Genomic DNA, 14,760 nt, shown 5'->3' with positions numbered 1-14,760 from the left:
GTCCAGCACTAGCTGTGCAAAATTTGTTATGGAAAAATAACTGATTGGATTTTTGCCAAACTCTCCACATACCTCCACGCCATAGGTCTTATTTTACATTTTTTATACGGTTATGGTTGGTTTAAGAGGGGAAGGAGGAACAAAAAGGTGACAAATGCTTAAACTGACCTCCAAACCTTAAAAAAATTCCCAAAACAAACAAACAAAAAAATCACACTCATCCAAATGACCTCAAATGTTCAGAATGCCTTCTTGGAAGCCTAATCACATTTCATACACTGTATGGCTGGGGTCACCAACCTTTTTGAGAATGGGAGCTACTTGTTTGATGCAGACAAATTTTCTTGGCTCAGCCTTTGTAACAGTAATACATATATGATGGCATGCTATGATTACAGAAGTTCTTAGTTCAGAGTTTTACGTTTGATTCCCTTTTGGAGCTCTTCTGTGTGATTCTAAATTGCCCACAAGTGTGAGAGTATGGACTACTGCAGTAGCACATGCAGCAGTGTGGCTGTACGGACTATGAGAACCTTGAGATTTTCCTTTAAGTAAAAAAAGAAAATAGTTATTGTATGTTTTATTATCCAACCCTCTTTACTAGTAAAAAAATTGAGAAGAAAAAAATTGATCTTTAGTGACAAAATATCTTGTACGTACACACATCAGTGTGTTTTTATGGGGGTGGGCACACCAAAGCTTAAATCTTTATAGATTATTGTTTTGGGCTAAACCTTTATATTTTGCTTTTTCTATAAGCTAAAAATGAATGAGCAGAGTTTGAACCTCCAGTAGTTCTAAGATTCAGCCTGAGCTTTTTACAGTGTGCACGGTTCTGATGGGGTGGCCGGTATATTAGCTTTTTTTTTAATGGTTTCGCAAACTGAAAAGCTGACAGGTCACCGTTTGGCTAACAGCAGATGTAAAAAAAAAAAAAAAAAGGCCTGACCGATCACACAAAACTATCACAGCACCTGACCTACAAGACTACAACCACCTCTCCATTGCTCATCATGTGCGCGTAGCCCAAAACTAAACCACAAGCGTAGTCGACTTTTTTTTTTCTTTTTTTTTTTTACAAACAATGCTAAATAATAAAGACATGGAAGCTAAGCCTACCTGTGTGATCCACGGAACGAGGAGTATGTTGATTGCCAGGTCCAGGTGGCGTCAGATGTCCAGAGGAGGAGAAGGTGAAGCAGCAATGTTTGCTTAATTTCTACTCTTTTGGGGAACGTTTCGACTAGATCATATAGTTTAACCCGCAGTCTTATTGCGGCGCTCAGTAAGAGCGGCAGATGTTCGTCAACGGATGACCTGTTAGATCTCAAGTTCAGGAAACATCAAATAAACTCATTAACCAACGACCCGTCAGAATCCCACAAGGTAAAAAACTCTGGCGAGATCCAAATGACCGCTCTAAGAACTACAGAAGGTTTAAACTCCGCTCGTTCATTTTTGGCTTACAGAAAAAGTTCCAAGCTGCCAAATAAACAAAAGCAATGTTACCAATAAGATTTAGGCTTTGGCGTGCCCACACCCACAAAATCACACAAATGTGCTGTACATACAATATTTTTTGACACAAAAGATCTTTTTTTAACTTCAAAATTTTGTTAATAGTAAAGAGGGTTAAATAATAAAAATTCCAAAAATTATTTTCTTTTTCACTTAAAGGATCTGAAGGTACGCAGAGTGTGTAGAGCCGTACAGTTGCAGGCGCTGCTGCCCTCTGATAATATCCTGCAGGCGTTTTTGCATAAATTGAACTTTACCCTAGAAAAGAGTTTTATACATAAAGCCATTTATTTTAAATGTTTTATAATTTACTTTTTTTTTTTAATTCTAAATATGAACAAAAGTTACTTCAATGTAAAAACATTTAAATAATTTTTTGGCAATGCTCCCTAATGACAATGGCTATTTTTAGAACTTGCTCTGCAGGCAACTGACAATGTCCCCTCAGGCGACCGGGTGCTTGTGGGCACCATGTTGTGATCTCTGCTCTATGGCCATATCTTCATATGCATCATTCTGCTTTTTATAAAATTTGACTTTAACACAAAAATCTTTTGCATAGTTATGCACTAATATGAGCAATTTTGGTTGAAAATGCTCATATTATTGGAATACATCAGCATTAGTCAATCTTCAAAGTTTGCTAAGAATCAGAGAATGTTTGTTTGAATAACACCAAATCAAACTTTGACACCAAGTGCTCTTAATATTTTCTTCACTTACACTTGAACAAAACATTATAAAAGAAATACATTATAAAGGAGAAACAAGTTTTGTTATTTGATGTCATTTTCAGATTTTTAGCTCAAACTGATACATTTTAGGGACATTTTCAATTTTTGTACGTAGGAAAATCAATAGCAAACAGGAGGCTCAGAGGAGACTGTCAGCATCCAAGGTGTAGTCATCCTATTTAGCCACATGATGGTGCCAAACCCACCCTATCTGGGCCAGCATCGGTCTATAATCTCACTCAGTATGCGTCGTGTGTATTTATATAATTGTGGCTCACAACCACATTTCTAATTTTGTTTCCCCCCAAATATATCTTAAAATAATGCAGTCCTGCACCTCCAGTCGACTTAGGGGTGGTCCTTTGCAGTTTTTTTAGTTGAAATGAGAAAGAGGAAGAAATCCACCCGTTCACAGTTTTTCTTCCTTCTCCGTCTTCACTGTGGTTGTGGCATGGTCTGCTTAGCATCTCCCAAGCTTTCCCAAACTCCAAAACATTTCTTCAAATCTGCAAACTCAATTACATGGTGGGTCTGTTATCATCTAGTAATAGCATTGTTTTATATCTAAATCTACTGCTAGGTTACTCATTGAAGTGCTGTCTTTACCAGAAATGCTAGCAAGGCTAGATTAATTTTAGTAGCTCAGCATAAGCTCCAGAGGTGGTGTTTAAAATCAGCTAAGGTAACCCTTAAAAACATCCATAATTCTAGGACCACCATTTATTTTAAAAAACATTAAAAGAACTCTACTTAGTAATTTGGGTACTAAAAACTGGACAACTAGTAATTATCTCTTTATATGTGTAAGTGGTGTTGAATGTTTCCTGGTAATTAGGTAATTACTCTGGAATTTTCTACATGGGTAGGACACAGGGTCATCAATACTTTCAGGAGGATTAAGAGAAACTGAAGTTCCACCAAATTAGATCCAACTCTACCCTGATAGTGTTACTAGCTTTGTGGAACAGTTTGATGAGTCTAGGTAAAGGCCTCTTGGTTTCAAAACAATCATTTCCAGTCATATTGCTCCTACAGTTTAAAGTCACTTTAATAAAATGCCAGACAACCTAAAGACTTCCCTTCCCTTTAATGTTTCAGCAAACTAGCTGAGCTGGTCACTTTGTTTTGAAAGCAAAGTTGACATGCTAAAAGTCTAAAGAAGTATATCTGTTAACCAAAGTGCAAACTGGCTAACTAAACCGGCTACAATGTCAGTGGCAACACCTGACCATAGAGTCTGGATTAGTGAATAACTGGTGACTTCAGGCCCATATCCCATCCAATAATGACATCAGAAACACAGGTAGAAAGAGATACGCCAATACCAACTCTAATGAGGTGAACAGGACAAGTTAAATGAGGACCACAAGTGCTTACTTGTACAACAAATGATTTCAGTATTTGTTAATGGCATTGTTAAATACGTATAGTATAAACATCAAGGAAATAAGTTAAATAGTCCAGTTTGTTTTAACAGGAAATGTTAAAAAAGAAAAAGCAGAATTAGAGGGTTGAGATCAGATCAAATCTGTAAGCATCAGCTCAATATCATCGACGAGAAAGCCCATTGATCAACCCCAATATAAGAACAACATAACAAGGGAACAAAGTTAGTAGTCAAATTCCCCAAGGACGTCTTTGCTTCTGCAAGGCAGACCAATTGTACCATTTTTTTTCCAAGACATTTTGGTAGGGTTTTTGGTAATTCAACAAATTAGGTCTCGACCAAAATAATGAAAAATGTGTTTCCAATTTGGCAAAATTATTAGTTATATACCGCCTGGCCCAAAAAAGTCAGTATTTGGATTTATTTAAGCATGTAGGAGCATGCCATAGGAAAACTACAGCATTAATTAATGCTTTGACTGATAGCATTTCATTTAACTAAAATAATTCTTTCATTAATTTCATTAGTTTTTCAAGCAGATTAGGAATACAACAGTATTATTTCTTAGTTGTCTCACTTCATCAGCTGTATTGACAACAGAAATTAAGACTTCTTGGAGTGTTTCAGGCAAAAGGCATTTGGTTATTTTCCCCACGTATAAACGTACTCTTTGATATGAAGCCAGTTATGCAGAAAAGCTAATTTTATAAGTTGTACATTCAAATCAGACATTTCTAAATACTGCATACATCGATTACACAGTCAAACTATATAACTACACTGTAGCCTAGATGTTTACAAAGTGTTAAACTATGCTAAATTAAATACTCTGTAATGTTCAAAATTTTGCATACTGTGCAAAATTTAGCTTTCATAATAAGCAATAATAAATTATTTCAAAATGTTAGTATTAACAGATAGAACTGTTATCTTTAAGAAACTAACTGCTTGGTCTTATGTTTCACACACTGGACAAACAGAATCCAAAGCAAAAGTTTTGAGAACCTTTGGAATGAACAATTAAAATGTACTCATGGCTCCACAATTAACAAGTCAACATGGAAATAAATATGGCCTTACAGTTATAATTAAATTAGATTGTCATTGTAGGGACTAATTTACTGTATTTTATACTGTACTATAAGGCGCACCTAAAAACCATTAATTTTCTCAAAAGCCCACAGTGCGCCTTATAATCCGGTACGCCTTATATATGGACCAATATTGAGCCACAACAGGTCTCACAACTACGGTAAGCCGACTTCATTTTACCCCGTAGAAGAAGAAGAACTCCAGCCGCTAGATATTGGTGTCACAGGGCATTCAAATTTAGACTGCGAACTGCCTGGGAACAGTGGAAGGCGAACACACGTTCATCAAGACGGGGAGACAGCGCCGACGACATACGCCACTATCTGCCAGTGGATCGTAAATGCCTGGGCTGATATGTCATTCTCAACTGTGGTCCGAGCTTTCAGGAAGACAGGAATTGTCACTGAACTGCTAAACAGCAGCAACACTGACTCCATTAATGATGACTTTGACGAGACGGAGCCGGGCATGTTGGATGCCGTATTTGCCCAACTGTTTAATTCGGACACTGAAGAAGAAGAATTCGAGAGATTCGTGGATGAGGAATAAATTAATAAAGTGAGCTTTACATGTTTATTTTGTGTGTTTACAGCTCAACAAGGTTGGTCATATTGTGAATATGGACATTAACATTTGAACAACGTTGAGTTATTGATATATTGTTATTGCTTTGCACTATTTAGAGTGTTACTATATAGTGATTGCACTAACGTTTGATTTACCGTAACAGTATCAGACTGTAGAGTCTATTATATGCACCTTTTAATGCGGTGCGCCTTATATATGAAAAAAGTTTAAAAATAGGCCATTCACTGAAGGTGCTCCTTATAATGCGGAAAATACGGTAACCTCTTCAATACTTCAATTCAGAAAGTAAAACTCAGTTTACACACAGAATGATCATAGAATGTTATTTCTAGTTGTTTTAAGAATATGGCTTACAGCTAAAGAGAACCAAAATTCAGTTATAGGGAAAATCTGAATATTATATCCCACCAGTTAAAAACGTTACAAGGAATTTGATCAACACAATCAGCAAAAAGACTGCTGACGTGACAGTTGTCCAACAAACAACCATTCAAGCCCTCCACAAGGAGGTTAAGCCTTAAAATATTTTCGGTAGAATAGCTGGTTGTAGACCGGGTAATGGAAAATTGACCGGAAAAAAAAGTGAGATTGAAAAAGTTAAACGAATAAGCCTAGTTTTTGGAGGATTGTGGCGTTCAGGCCATTCACAAGTTTTGGGTGAGATTCCAAGACATCTCAACCAGGTCGAAACAAAAGTTATGTCACACAGATATACCCAGCACATGGGTTACAACTGTCTAAATGGAACAAAGACTTGAAGATTATTTTTCAAATAAACGTTTACAATTCATTTGAAAATCAAGGTCCCATAATCTGGGGGATGAGTGAAGAAGCACAGAATACACACTGCTTCAAGTTCTATGTACAGTTCCAACAATTGGCAAGGATTTGTAGAGCCATGTCATCTGCTGTTTTTGGTTGACTGTGTTTTATAAAGTCCTAAGTCAGCATAGTCCTCTATAAGAATATTTCAGAGCAATTCGTGCAACCATCCTCTTAGAAGCTTTATAGAAATGCTGATGTCAGAGTTTTTCCTCTTTACTGTCGCTACACGTATGTTGAGAAAGAGGGACTGCTGCAATATAAATGACACACTGTGTATACTGTATACAGTGATATGTGCTCATCCAGAGGCGTGGATGCTCCAAGTCAAGGCAGTCTGCTGGGTTTCCTTAGAATTTGTAAATGAATAAAATTGGATACTGCTTGATAACTAGGATCACTGGGAATTAGGGAGGCTCCAATCAGGTTTTCGGCTGCCAATTCCGATCATCCATTAGGGCAGATCACTGCTGATCACCAATCATTGCTGATCGCCTGGACTGGCTGTTAATTTTTTGTGTTAGGTATAAATGTTACTTTGTGACCTGGTATATTTGAAAAATCATCTGGTAATAAACTCACTTAATGCAGACATAAAACATGCAAAATACTTGCAGGCACAATGCAGCAGGTATTCAGTCAAAATTAAAAATAATTTTTAACTGTAAGGCTCTTACAGCCTAAATTATACATGACTCAAATAAATCTCACAACACTGCCTATATCAAATAATGTCATGTAAAATAGGAAACATTAAAATAAATAATCCTGAGTTACTAAATCAAAATTTCCTGAGAGCACAACTAGCTGATTAATCCTCATTCTGATTGGCTGTTTCTGACCAAGCAGAGTAAATCTGCCGAATACCAGGAGGAGGAAGAGGAGACTGATGTTTTTTTCAGAGATTGTCTTATGTTAGGACATAGCAAAAGTTTTAATATATTTAAAATCTTTTGTTTGTTTAAGTTACATGTTGCAAATTTAAGCAGACGTTCGATGGGAGAGTTCACTGTCTGGTGGAGCAGAAACAGTCTCCAGATGTGACATATTAGTCCTCCTGCCCTCAAATAATACGCAGGCTGCGGAACGAGATACAGGTGATCAGTTTTTGTGACTGGCAACATGAGATAGTAATTGGCGGTCACCGGTCATACAGTTTTTCACGGAAATCGGCCAATTATGTTCGATGGCCAATCGATCGGCACACCTCTACTGCGGATGTATGTACTATATAAATAAACCAACTATATAAACTGAATTGATTTTCATTTTAGGACTTGCAGGGCTTGACAACTGCCCACACAGCTAGAAGTACCTAAATACCCGTTTTGAAGACTGTTATCAAAAGTGCGTGGTGGGCCAACAAACCTGTCTGACTTAAACAAAATTGAGAACGTATGAACTTTTGACAAGGGGAAGAGAAGAAACGAGAGCCCACAATGTTGCTGAATTTTGGATTTTCATTAGCTGTCAATTTATAATCATAAAATGACCTTCAATAATCAAACCATGCAATCATTCTGTTTAATATTTCTATGCAGTACTCGCAGTTTTAACTTAGAATTACCAAAATAGATGAACTATTGATTCAAGATTTTCATCTATTGAGTTATAACATTGAGTCCATTTTATTAAGGTCACAATGAATACAAGTTGTACTCAAACTAATCAAAATGCAAGACTTTTTCCAGGCAAAACTGAGCAAGTAATCTTGTTTCTGAAGTCGCAATACTTAAAAAAAATTCTTCCACTCAAAACACCACTAACAATCCAAAATGTAATAGTTACTAGCTCCTATTTTTTTCCACTGCAAGGCATTTCCAAAAGAAGTATTTTAAGGATTTGCTAAATAATTCTCTCTTTTCCACGCAAAGCTAAAATATTAAACTCACTAAATGCTATTTAAAAGTAAATGGCACCCAGGCATATGACTTTTTTGAGCCAGGCAGATAATTGGGGTATCAAAAAGATAATTGGGGTATGTGTTACTTACTTAAACAATATTTACTTTTCTACATAAAAAAACTCAATAAATATATGAGCAATTGGTGTCGGTAAAAAAAACGTCACTTGGCTGTTTGCTACTAACCTTTCAAGTTAGGCTTGGATTTGTCAGTTTGCTTGCCTGTGGGGGTTTGTGCCTGCTGGCCCTGGCCCCCTGAAGAGGCCCCTTGTTGTGCTGCTTTCTGTTTCAGCATGGTCCAGTCAAATGTGTAGTCATACTGGTGATTCAGAGTCCTAGGTCAAAATAGAAAAACATCAAATTATCAACATTTCTTCCAATAATTATTTATGTCCAGCAGCCTGAAGCCCTAGAGCACAGCAGTGCCCAAAGTTGATTCTGGAGGGCCAGCATCCTGCATGTTTTAGTTCTCTCCCTGGTTTAACGCACCTGGATCAAATGATGGCTCATTAGAAGGCCTAAGAAGAACATTGACATGCTGAAAGGTTTGTTACTATTATGTAGTAACAAACCTTTCAGCATGCTGGCCCTTGAGGACTGACCTTGGGCATCCTTGCCCTAGGTCAGTGTTTCCCAATTCCAGTCCTCAGGCCTCCCTGCCTGCATGTTTTAGGTGTTTCCTTCTGCCACACACCTTGATTGAATCTTTGGGTGATTAACAGGCTCCTGCAGTACATGGTGGCTGCAGAAGATGTCATGCAATCATTTGAATCAGCTGTTCTGGTATAGAGGCACATCTAAAACATGCAGAGCAGGGGGACCCGAGGACTGGAATTGGGAAACACTGGACTAGATAAATTCTATGAATGAAGAGCTGTTCTAGCCTTATTTCATGTTCAAAAACCCAAGTATTTATCTTTTTTTCTCCGACGTATGGTTTTACACCTAGTTTAAAACTCCAGTCTCCACTGCATTTTACGACTATTGTATAGAACATACTTTCTGTATGCCATTTCTTTAATGGTCTGATTTAATTCATTGTTAGATAGTGTGACATAATGAAAATACACAAACATCCATGAATTCACTGTAGTGTATACAACAGTGTCTAAAACATGGATCACCAACACGGTGCCCACGGGCACTTGGTCGCCCGAGGGCAGACTGTCAGACAGAATTATGTGCAGACACAGGGGCCCCTTCAAGATGTTATCAGAGGGTAATCGTGCCTGCAGTTGTACGGCTGTATGCACTGTGCGTACCTTGAGATTTTTGTTGAAGTTACAAAAATAAAAACAACAAATTTTTTACATTTTATCATACAACCCTATTTCCTGTCAACAAAATTGTGGGAAAAAAATTCTTTTGTGTCAAAAGATCTTGTATGTAGCGAGTCTGTGTGAGTCTATGGGGGTGGGCATGTCCATTCTAAGCCTAAATATTATTGGTCAGTTTACTTTTGTTTATTTGGCAGCTTGGCTCTTTTTCTGTAAGCTGAAAATGAAAGAGCAGAGTTTGAACCCTTCTGTGATTCTAAGAGCGGTCATTTGGATCCCCCCTGAGCTCTTCACTGTGTGAGGAGTTCTGGCAGGGTCTCCGGTTTATGAGCTATTTTTTATGGTTTTCCAGAACTGAAGAGTTGACATGTTACCCAGTTGGCTTCCTGAGCATTGCGCTAAGACTGTGGGAGAGTTAAACACTTAAATCTAGTCAAAATGTTTGCCAAAAGAGTAGAAATTAAGCAAACATTGTTGCTTCCCTTTCTCCTCCTCTGGTTGTCTCATACACATAACTTGAACCTGGGAATCCCCATCCTCTTCTTCTCATGGATCACAAGGGTAGGTTTTGTTGTCAAGTCTTATTTCACATAACTTGTAAAAGATTAAATAAATACATCTCCAGCGCACACATCATGTGCGCTGGAGATGTGGTCATGCTCTTGCGGGTAGAGATGCAGTTATAGTTTTGTGCGTACCCTCCAATCAGTCAAGACTGTTTTCCCCCCTCTTTTTTATTTTTTTATTTTACTAGTTATGCTACATAATAAAGATGTGAAAGCAAAGCCTACCCATGTGAACCACGGCAGGAGGAGGATGAAGACTCCTAGGTTCAGGTGGTGTGTCTGCCCACCACCAGAACCGCACACATGGTAAAAAGCTCAGGCGGGATCAAAACAACCACTGTTGTTAGAACCACAGGAGGGCTCAAACTCTGCTCATTCATTTTTAGCTTGCAGAAAAAGAGCCAACCCGGTAAATAAAGAAAAGCAAACTGACCAATAACACATAGATTTAGGATGGACATGTGCCCACCCCCACAGACTCACTACATACAAGATGTTTTTTTTTTTCCTCTTTCTCTGAAGAGTTTTTGCGGCATTAGTGGCTCATATTTTTGTGACAGTAGGCAGACAAGAAAGAGGGCGAGGACAGGGGGGGGGAAGACATGCAGCAAAGGTTGCCAGGACCGGGAGTCGAAACCGCGACGTCTGCGTCGAGGACAAGGCCTCCAAACGTGAGGTGTGCTAACCCCCTGCACCACCCACAGCACGCCCCACAAACAAGATCTTTTGACACAAAACATCTTTTTTTTCTCCCACCACAATTTTACTATTACAATAAAAAAAAAAAAAATCTATTCTTTTTTTTTTTTTTTTTTTTTTTTTTACTTAAAAGAAAATCTCAAGGCATGCACAGTGCATACAGCTGCAGGTGCTACTGCAACAATCCATACTCTCAGTCACATTTGTGGGGAATTTAGAGATCCAAAAGAGAATCAAACTTAAAACTCTGTGAAATCAGAACTTCTGATCAGATAACAACCATATCTGCCATAGTAAGTCATTACTGATAACTATTGTGAGTGGTCTTTAACATTAATATGATCAGGCAGCATGTAATCATACATATGCAAATGCATTATTGTTACAAAGGTTGAGCCAAAGAAATGTATGTCTGTATCAAACAAGAAGCTGTTTGCGTTACTCTGTACCCATGAAGTAGCTCCTAGCCTCAAAAAGGTTGGTGACCCCTGGTCTAAAGTGTTTTTGCAGTGTAAAACAGGCGATTAATGACTGGGGTAACAAGCACCTGTTGATACAAGTGTCTGACGAGGCCTTGTCTGTACCTGGATAAGGGATAAAAAGTTCACTGAAAACTGGGAGTACTAATAACATGAAAACTTGTTCAAAATAAAGCACTTAAAACTTCCAATTATTCATATAGGGCTGGGCCCACTTTGACTTCAGAAGTGCCTTGATTATTGTATTCAACAAGGAGAACACAATATTGCTCACAGATTTTGCTACATATTTACAAAATAAGATCTCAGAGTAGCTCCAGATTTGCCAGATGCACATTCATGATCCCACACTCCTGCTCCACTTCATCCCAAAGGTGCTCTACTGTATTCTGTTCTGGTGACTGGATGCCATTGGAGTGAAGTGATCTCAATGTAGTGGTCACAAGGCCAGCCTAGGAAGATTTGAGCTTTGTGACATGAGGTGAATCTTGCTGCTGGAAGTACCCAATAGAAAATTGGTAAATGTGGTCACACTGGCAAAATACTCAGGAAGGTTGTGGTCTTTGAAGGATCCTAAATTGGTGGCAAGGGGCCAAGAAAAAAATTAAGCACCTTTATACATTCATATCAGCTTGAACTAAACAACGTAGGGTTTCATGTTTTCCTGTTATTACCAAATTCTGAAACAACAATCTAAATCTTCCAGCCGAAATAAGTTTTTGAAATGGGAAACCTATTCCAAACTTTTCATTATTGGTGGCATTGTGTGAATTGTAGCCTTCGTTTTATGTTGTTAGCTTACAGGACCACCAGCAAGTGAGGTATTGTGTTACTGTAGTCAATCTGCTTCAAGCTTAGGCGTGTTGTACTTCCAAAGATGGTATTCCGAAGGCCGTAAATGCTATTTGAACTACTGTTGCCTTTTTTTGAAATCATCTCAAACCAGTGTTTCCTTTCTTATCTGATTTTTCCGTACAACTGATGTTCTGTGAATTTTTCTTTCAGGCATTCTCTGAAACTTGAGATAGTGTGAGTGAAAATCCCAGTAGATCAGCAGTTTTTTCTGAGACTAACAACCATGCCATGTTCAAATTAGAGTGGTAAAATTATATCGATTCTACAATATTTATCAATTTTTTTTTTTTCGATCTTCGAGTATTGATACGTTAAACCATGGGGGTCCATAGGCTTATACCGTCTTTTTAACATGTCTGGTTTGTGACGGCGTAGCAGCAAGACTCTGCCTCCCCCAGTCTCACTTTCAATTTGTGCTTAAAATGCACATTACAGGGTAGCGCCCCAAATGGAGTAGCAGCAAAAGCAGTAGATTGCGAAATTAATGCAAAGTTTGGATATCGGAGCAACTAGCGCCATCCACTTCGCAATTTGATTTTAGCTCAGTGGTTTCTGTTCTGTATATAAAGGATTACCTGAAGAATGAATACGCAGCAAGCAGTAGCGCTCTGTTTTGAGCTGGAAAACGAAGAGGGCGCTTTTAATCAGTTTTCAGTTAATTATATCCAAGTCTATGGAACATAAAGTGTCACTCAAATCACTCTGTTCTTCTAAAACAGGGGTGCCAAACTCCAGTCCTCCAGGGCCGCTGTCCTACAACTTTTAGATGTGCCTCTGCTGCACCACACCTGAATAGAAAAGTTAGGTCAATAGCAAGGCTCTGGAGAACTGATCTACACAAGGAGGAGGTAATTAAGCCATTTTATTCCAGTGTTTGGTACCTGTGGCACATTTAAAAAATGCAGGGCAGCGGCCCTCGAGGACTGGAGTTTGAGACCCCTGTTCTAAAATCTTTCAGAAAATTGTAAAAGTGCATCGAATCGTATTGAATTGTACCATTTGCCAAATATTGTGATGCATATCGTATTGTGATCAGAATATTGTATATCGTATCTTGAGATTATTGTATCACTCTGTTTCCCACCCTGATGTTCACTTTGACCTTCAGCCAGTCATCTTTATTATTTCTAAATGCCTAAAAGCATTTAGTTGCTTACTTATTGCTGGTTTTAAACTGAGCAGCTGTACCAATTAAAGTGGTTAGTGAATGTATATTAACTGCAACTACACTGACTGAGACCACTCAGTCGATTTTTTACCAGTGCCACAGTCAACCCTAAACCATAAAGCTGGCTGTAACAACCCTACATACAATAAAATCATACGTAACTAAAGGTTAGTAAAATGAGATTAGATTTCGGGTTCCTTTTCAGACTTGTAGTCTATTTGAACAAGACATTTTCATCCAGTAAGTATTTAGAGGTAAAGAATGTGTCACATGACTACTATTATAATAGTCACATTAAACTGTTTCTTTGTTTGTCTATGAGCTTACCTGAAGAGAATGCGAAACAGTTGGCGCAGATACATGTAGTCTGGTGCCTCTTCAAAGCGCAACCCACGGCAGTAGTTCAGATACATGGCAAACTCTGCTGGAAAACCCTGTAAACATGTATTAACAATACTTTCATGGATGTGCAGTTTTCTATATTTTCTGAATGTATATGTAATGTTCACTTGTATAAACTTCTGCAAATTGATTAAAACAAAGGCTGAATATCTAAAGAATACCGTCAAGTTGTCAATTCCCATGTCAAACATTACTTGTGCAACAGAACAAGAGATTCAACAAAGAGTAACATGGAATAGCAAGAAAGATGGTTTAAACATTAAATACTAGTAACACAAAATTCAGTGTTTAAGTTCTATGTGTTTATTATGAAGTAGAACAAATTACAATCAACAATTCTAATACAAATGTAATTAAAAAATACTTTATTGATTGCAAAGGGAAATTAAATAATGTTGTAACTCAATTAAAATTCTTCAAAAAGTTATTGTAGATCAAGATGGCTGTTGGCAGGAAAGGTTTCTTGTAGCGGTCTGTGCTACAGTGAATTTGAAGAAGCCTCTGACTGAAGATACTCCGTTTCCCCATCCATCCATCCATCCATCCATCCATCCATCCATCCATCCATCCATCTATACGCCCTTTGTCCCTAATGGGGTCGGGAGGGTTGCTGGTGTCTATCCCCAGCTAACGTTCCGGGCGAGAGGTGGGGAACACCCTGGGCAGGTCACCAGTCTGTCACAGGGCAACAAAGAAAACAGACAGGACACACAACCATTCACACACACACTCACACACCTAGGGAGAATTTAGAGAGACCAATTAACCTGACAGTCATGTTTTTGGACTGTGGGAGGAAGCCGGAGAACCCGGAGAGAACCCACGGATGCACAGGGAGAACATGCAAACTCCATGCAGAAAGACCCCGGGCCGGGAATCGAACCCAGGACCTTCTTGCTGCAAGGCAACAGCTCTACCAACTGCGTCACTGTGCAGCCCACTCCGTTTTCCCATGACAGTCAAATAAAGATGGTGTTCAAGCTTGTCCATCTCCAGGGGTTCCACAATCGCCACGAGAACAGAACCAGCCTTCTTTATCAGAATGTTGAGTCTTTTAGGTCCATGGTTCTGATGCTGCTGCCCCAACAAATGACAGTAGAAGAAATAACGCTCTCAACAGACTTATAGAATATCTGCAGCATCTTGCTGCAAACCTCGAAGAATCTTAGCTTCCTCAAGGAGTCCAGTCTGCTCTGTCCCTTCTTCTCTGTCGAGTCTCCAGCCCAGTCTGTTGTCAAGGTGAACACCGAGGTATTTATACTCCTCAACT

At 38.6% G+C, this 14,760-nt stretch overlaps 1 protein-coding gene across 6 annotated transcripts in view; it reads right to left on the bottom strand.

Moving 5' to 3' along the window:
• Positions 1-14,760, bottom strand: part of csnk1a1 (casein kinase 1, alpha 1) — a 69,619-nt gene that overhangs the window by 11,436 nt on the left and 43,423 nt on the right. For 3 of the 6 annotated variants that reach the window (XM_044126783.1, XM_044126785.1, XM_044126780.1), the window contains 2 exons: positions 13,416-13,522; positions 8,231-8,379 (listed from right to left, as the gene is read on the bottom strand). In XM_044126783.1, the coding sequence (XP_043982718.1) occupies positions 8,231-8,379; positions 13,416-13,522 (256 nt within the window). Of the gene's footprint in view, positions 1-8,225; positions 8,380-13,415; positions 13,523-14,760 lie in introns of those variants that run through there. The other 3 variants (XM_044126784.1, XM_044126782.1, XM_044126781.1) reach the window with 2 other exon arrangements.

Source organism: Gambusia affinis, linkage group LG09 (genome assembly GCF_019740435.1).
Source record: "Gambusia affinis linkage group LG09, SWU_Gaff_1.0, whole genome shotgun sequence".
Taxonomy (NCBI): Eukaryota; Metazoa; Chordata; class Actinopteri; order Cyprinodontiformes; family Poeciliidae; genus Gambusia; species Gambusia affinis.
Note: the sequence above shows the minus strand (reverse complement) of the source record. Positions and strands in the feature narration are given on the sequence as shown.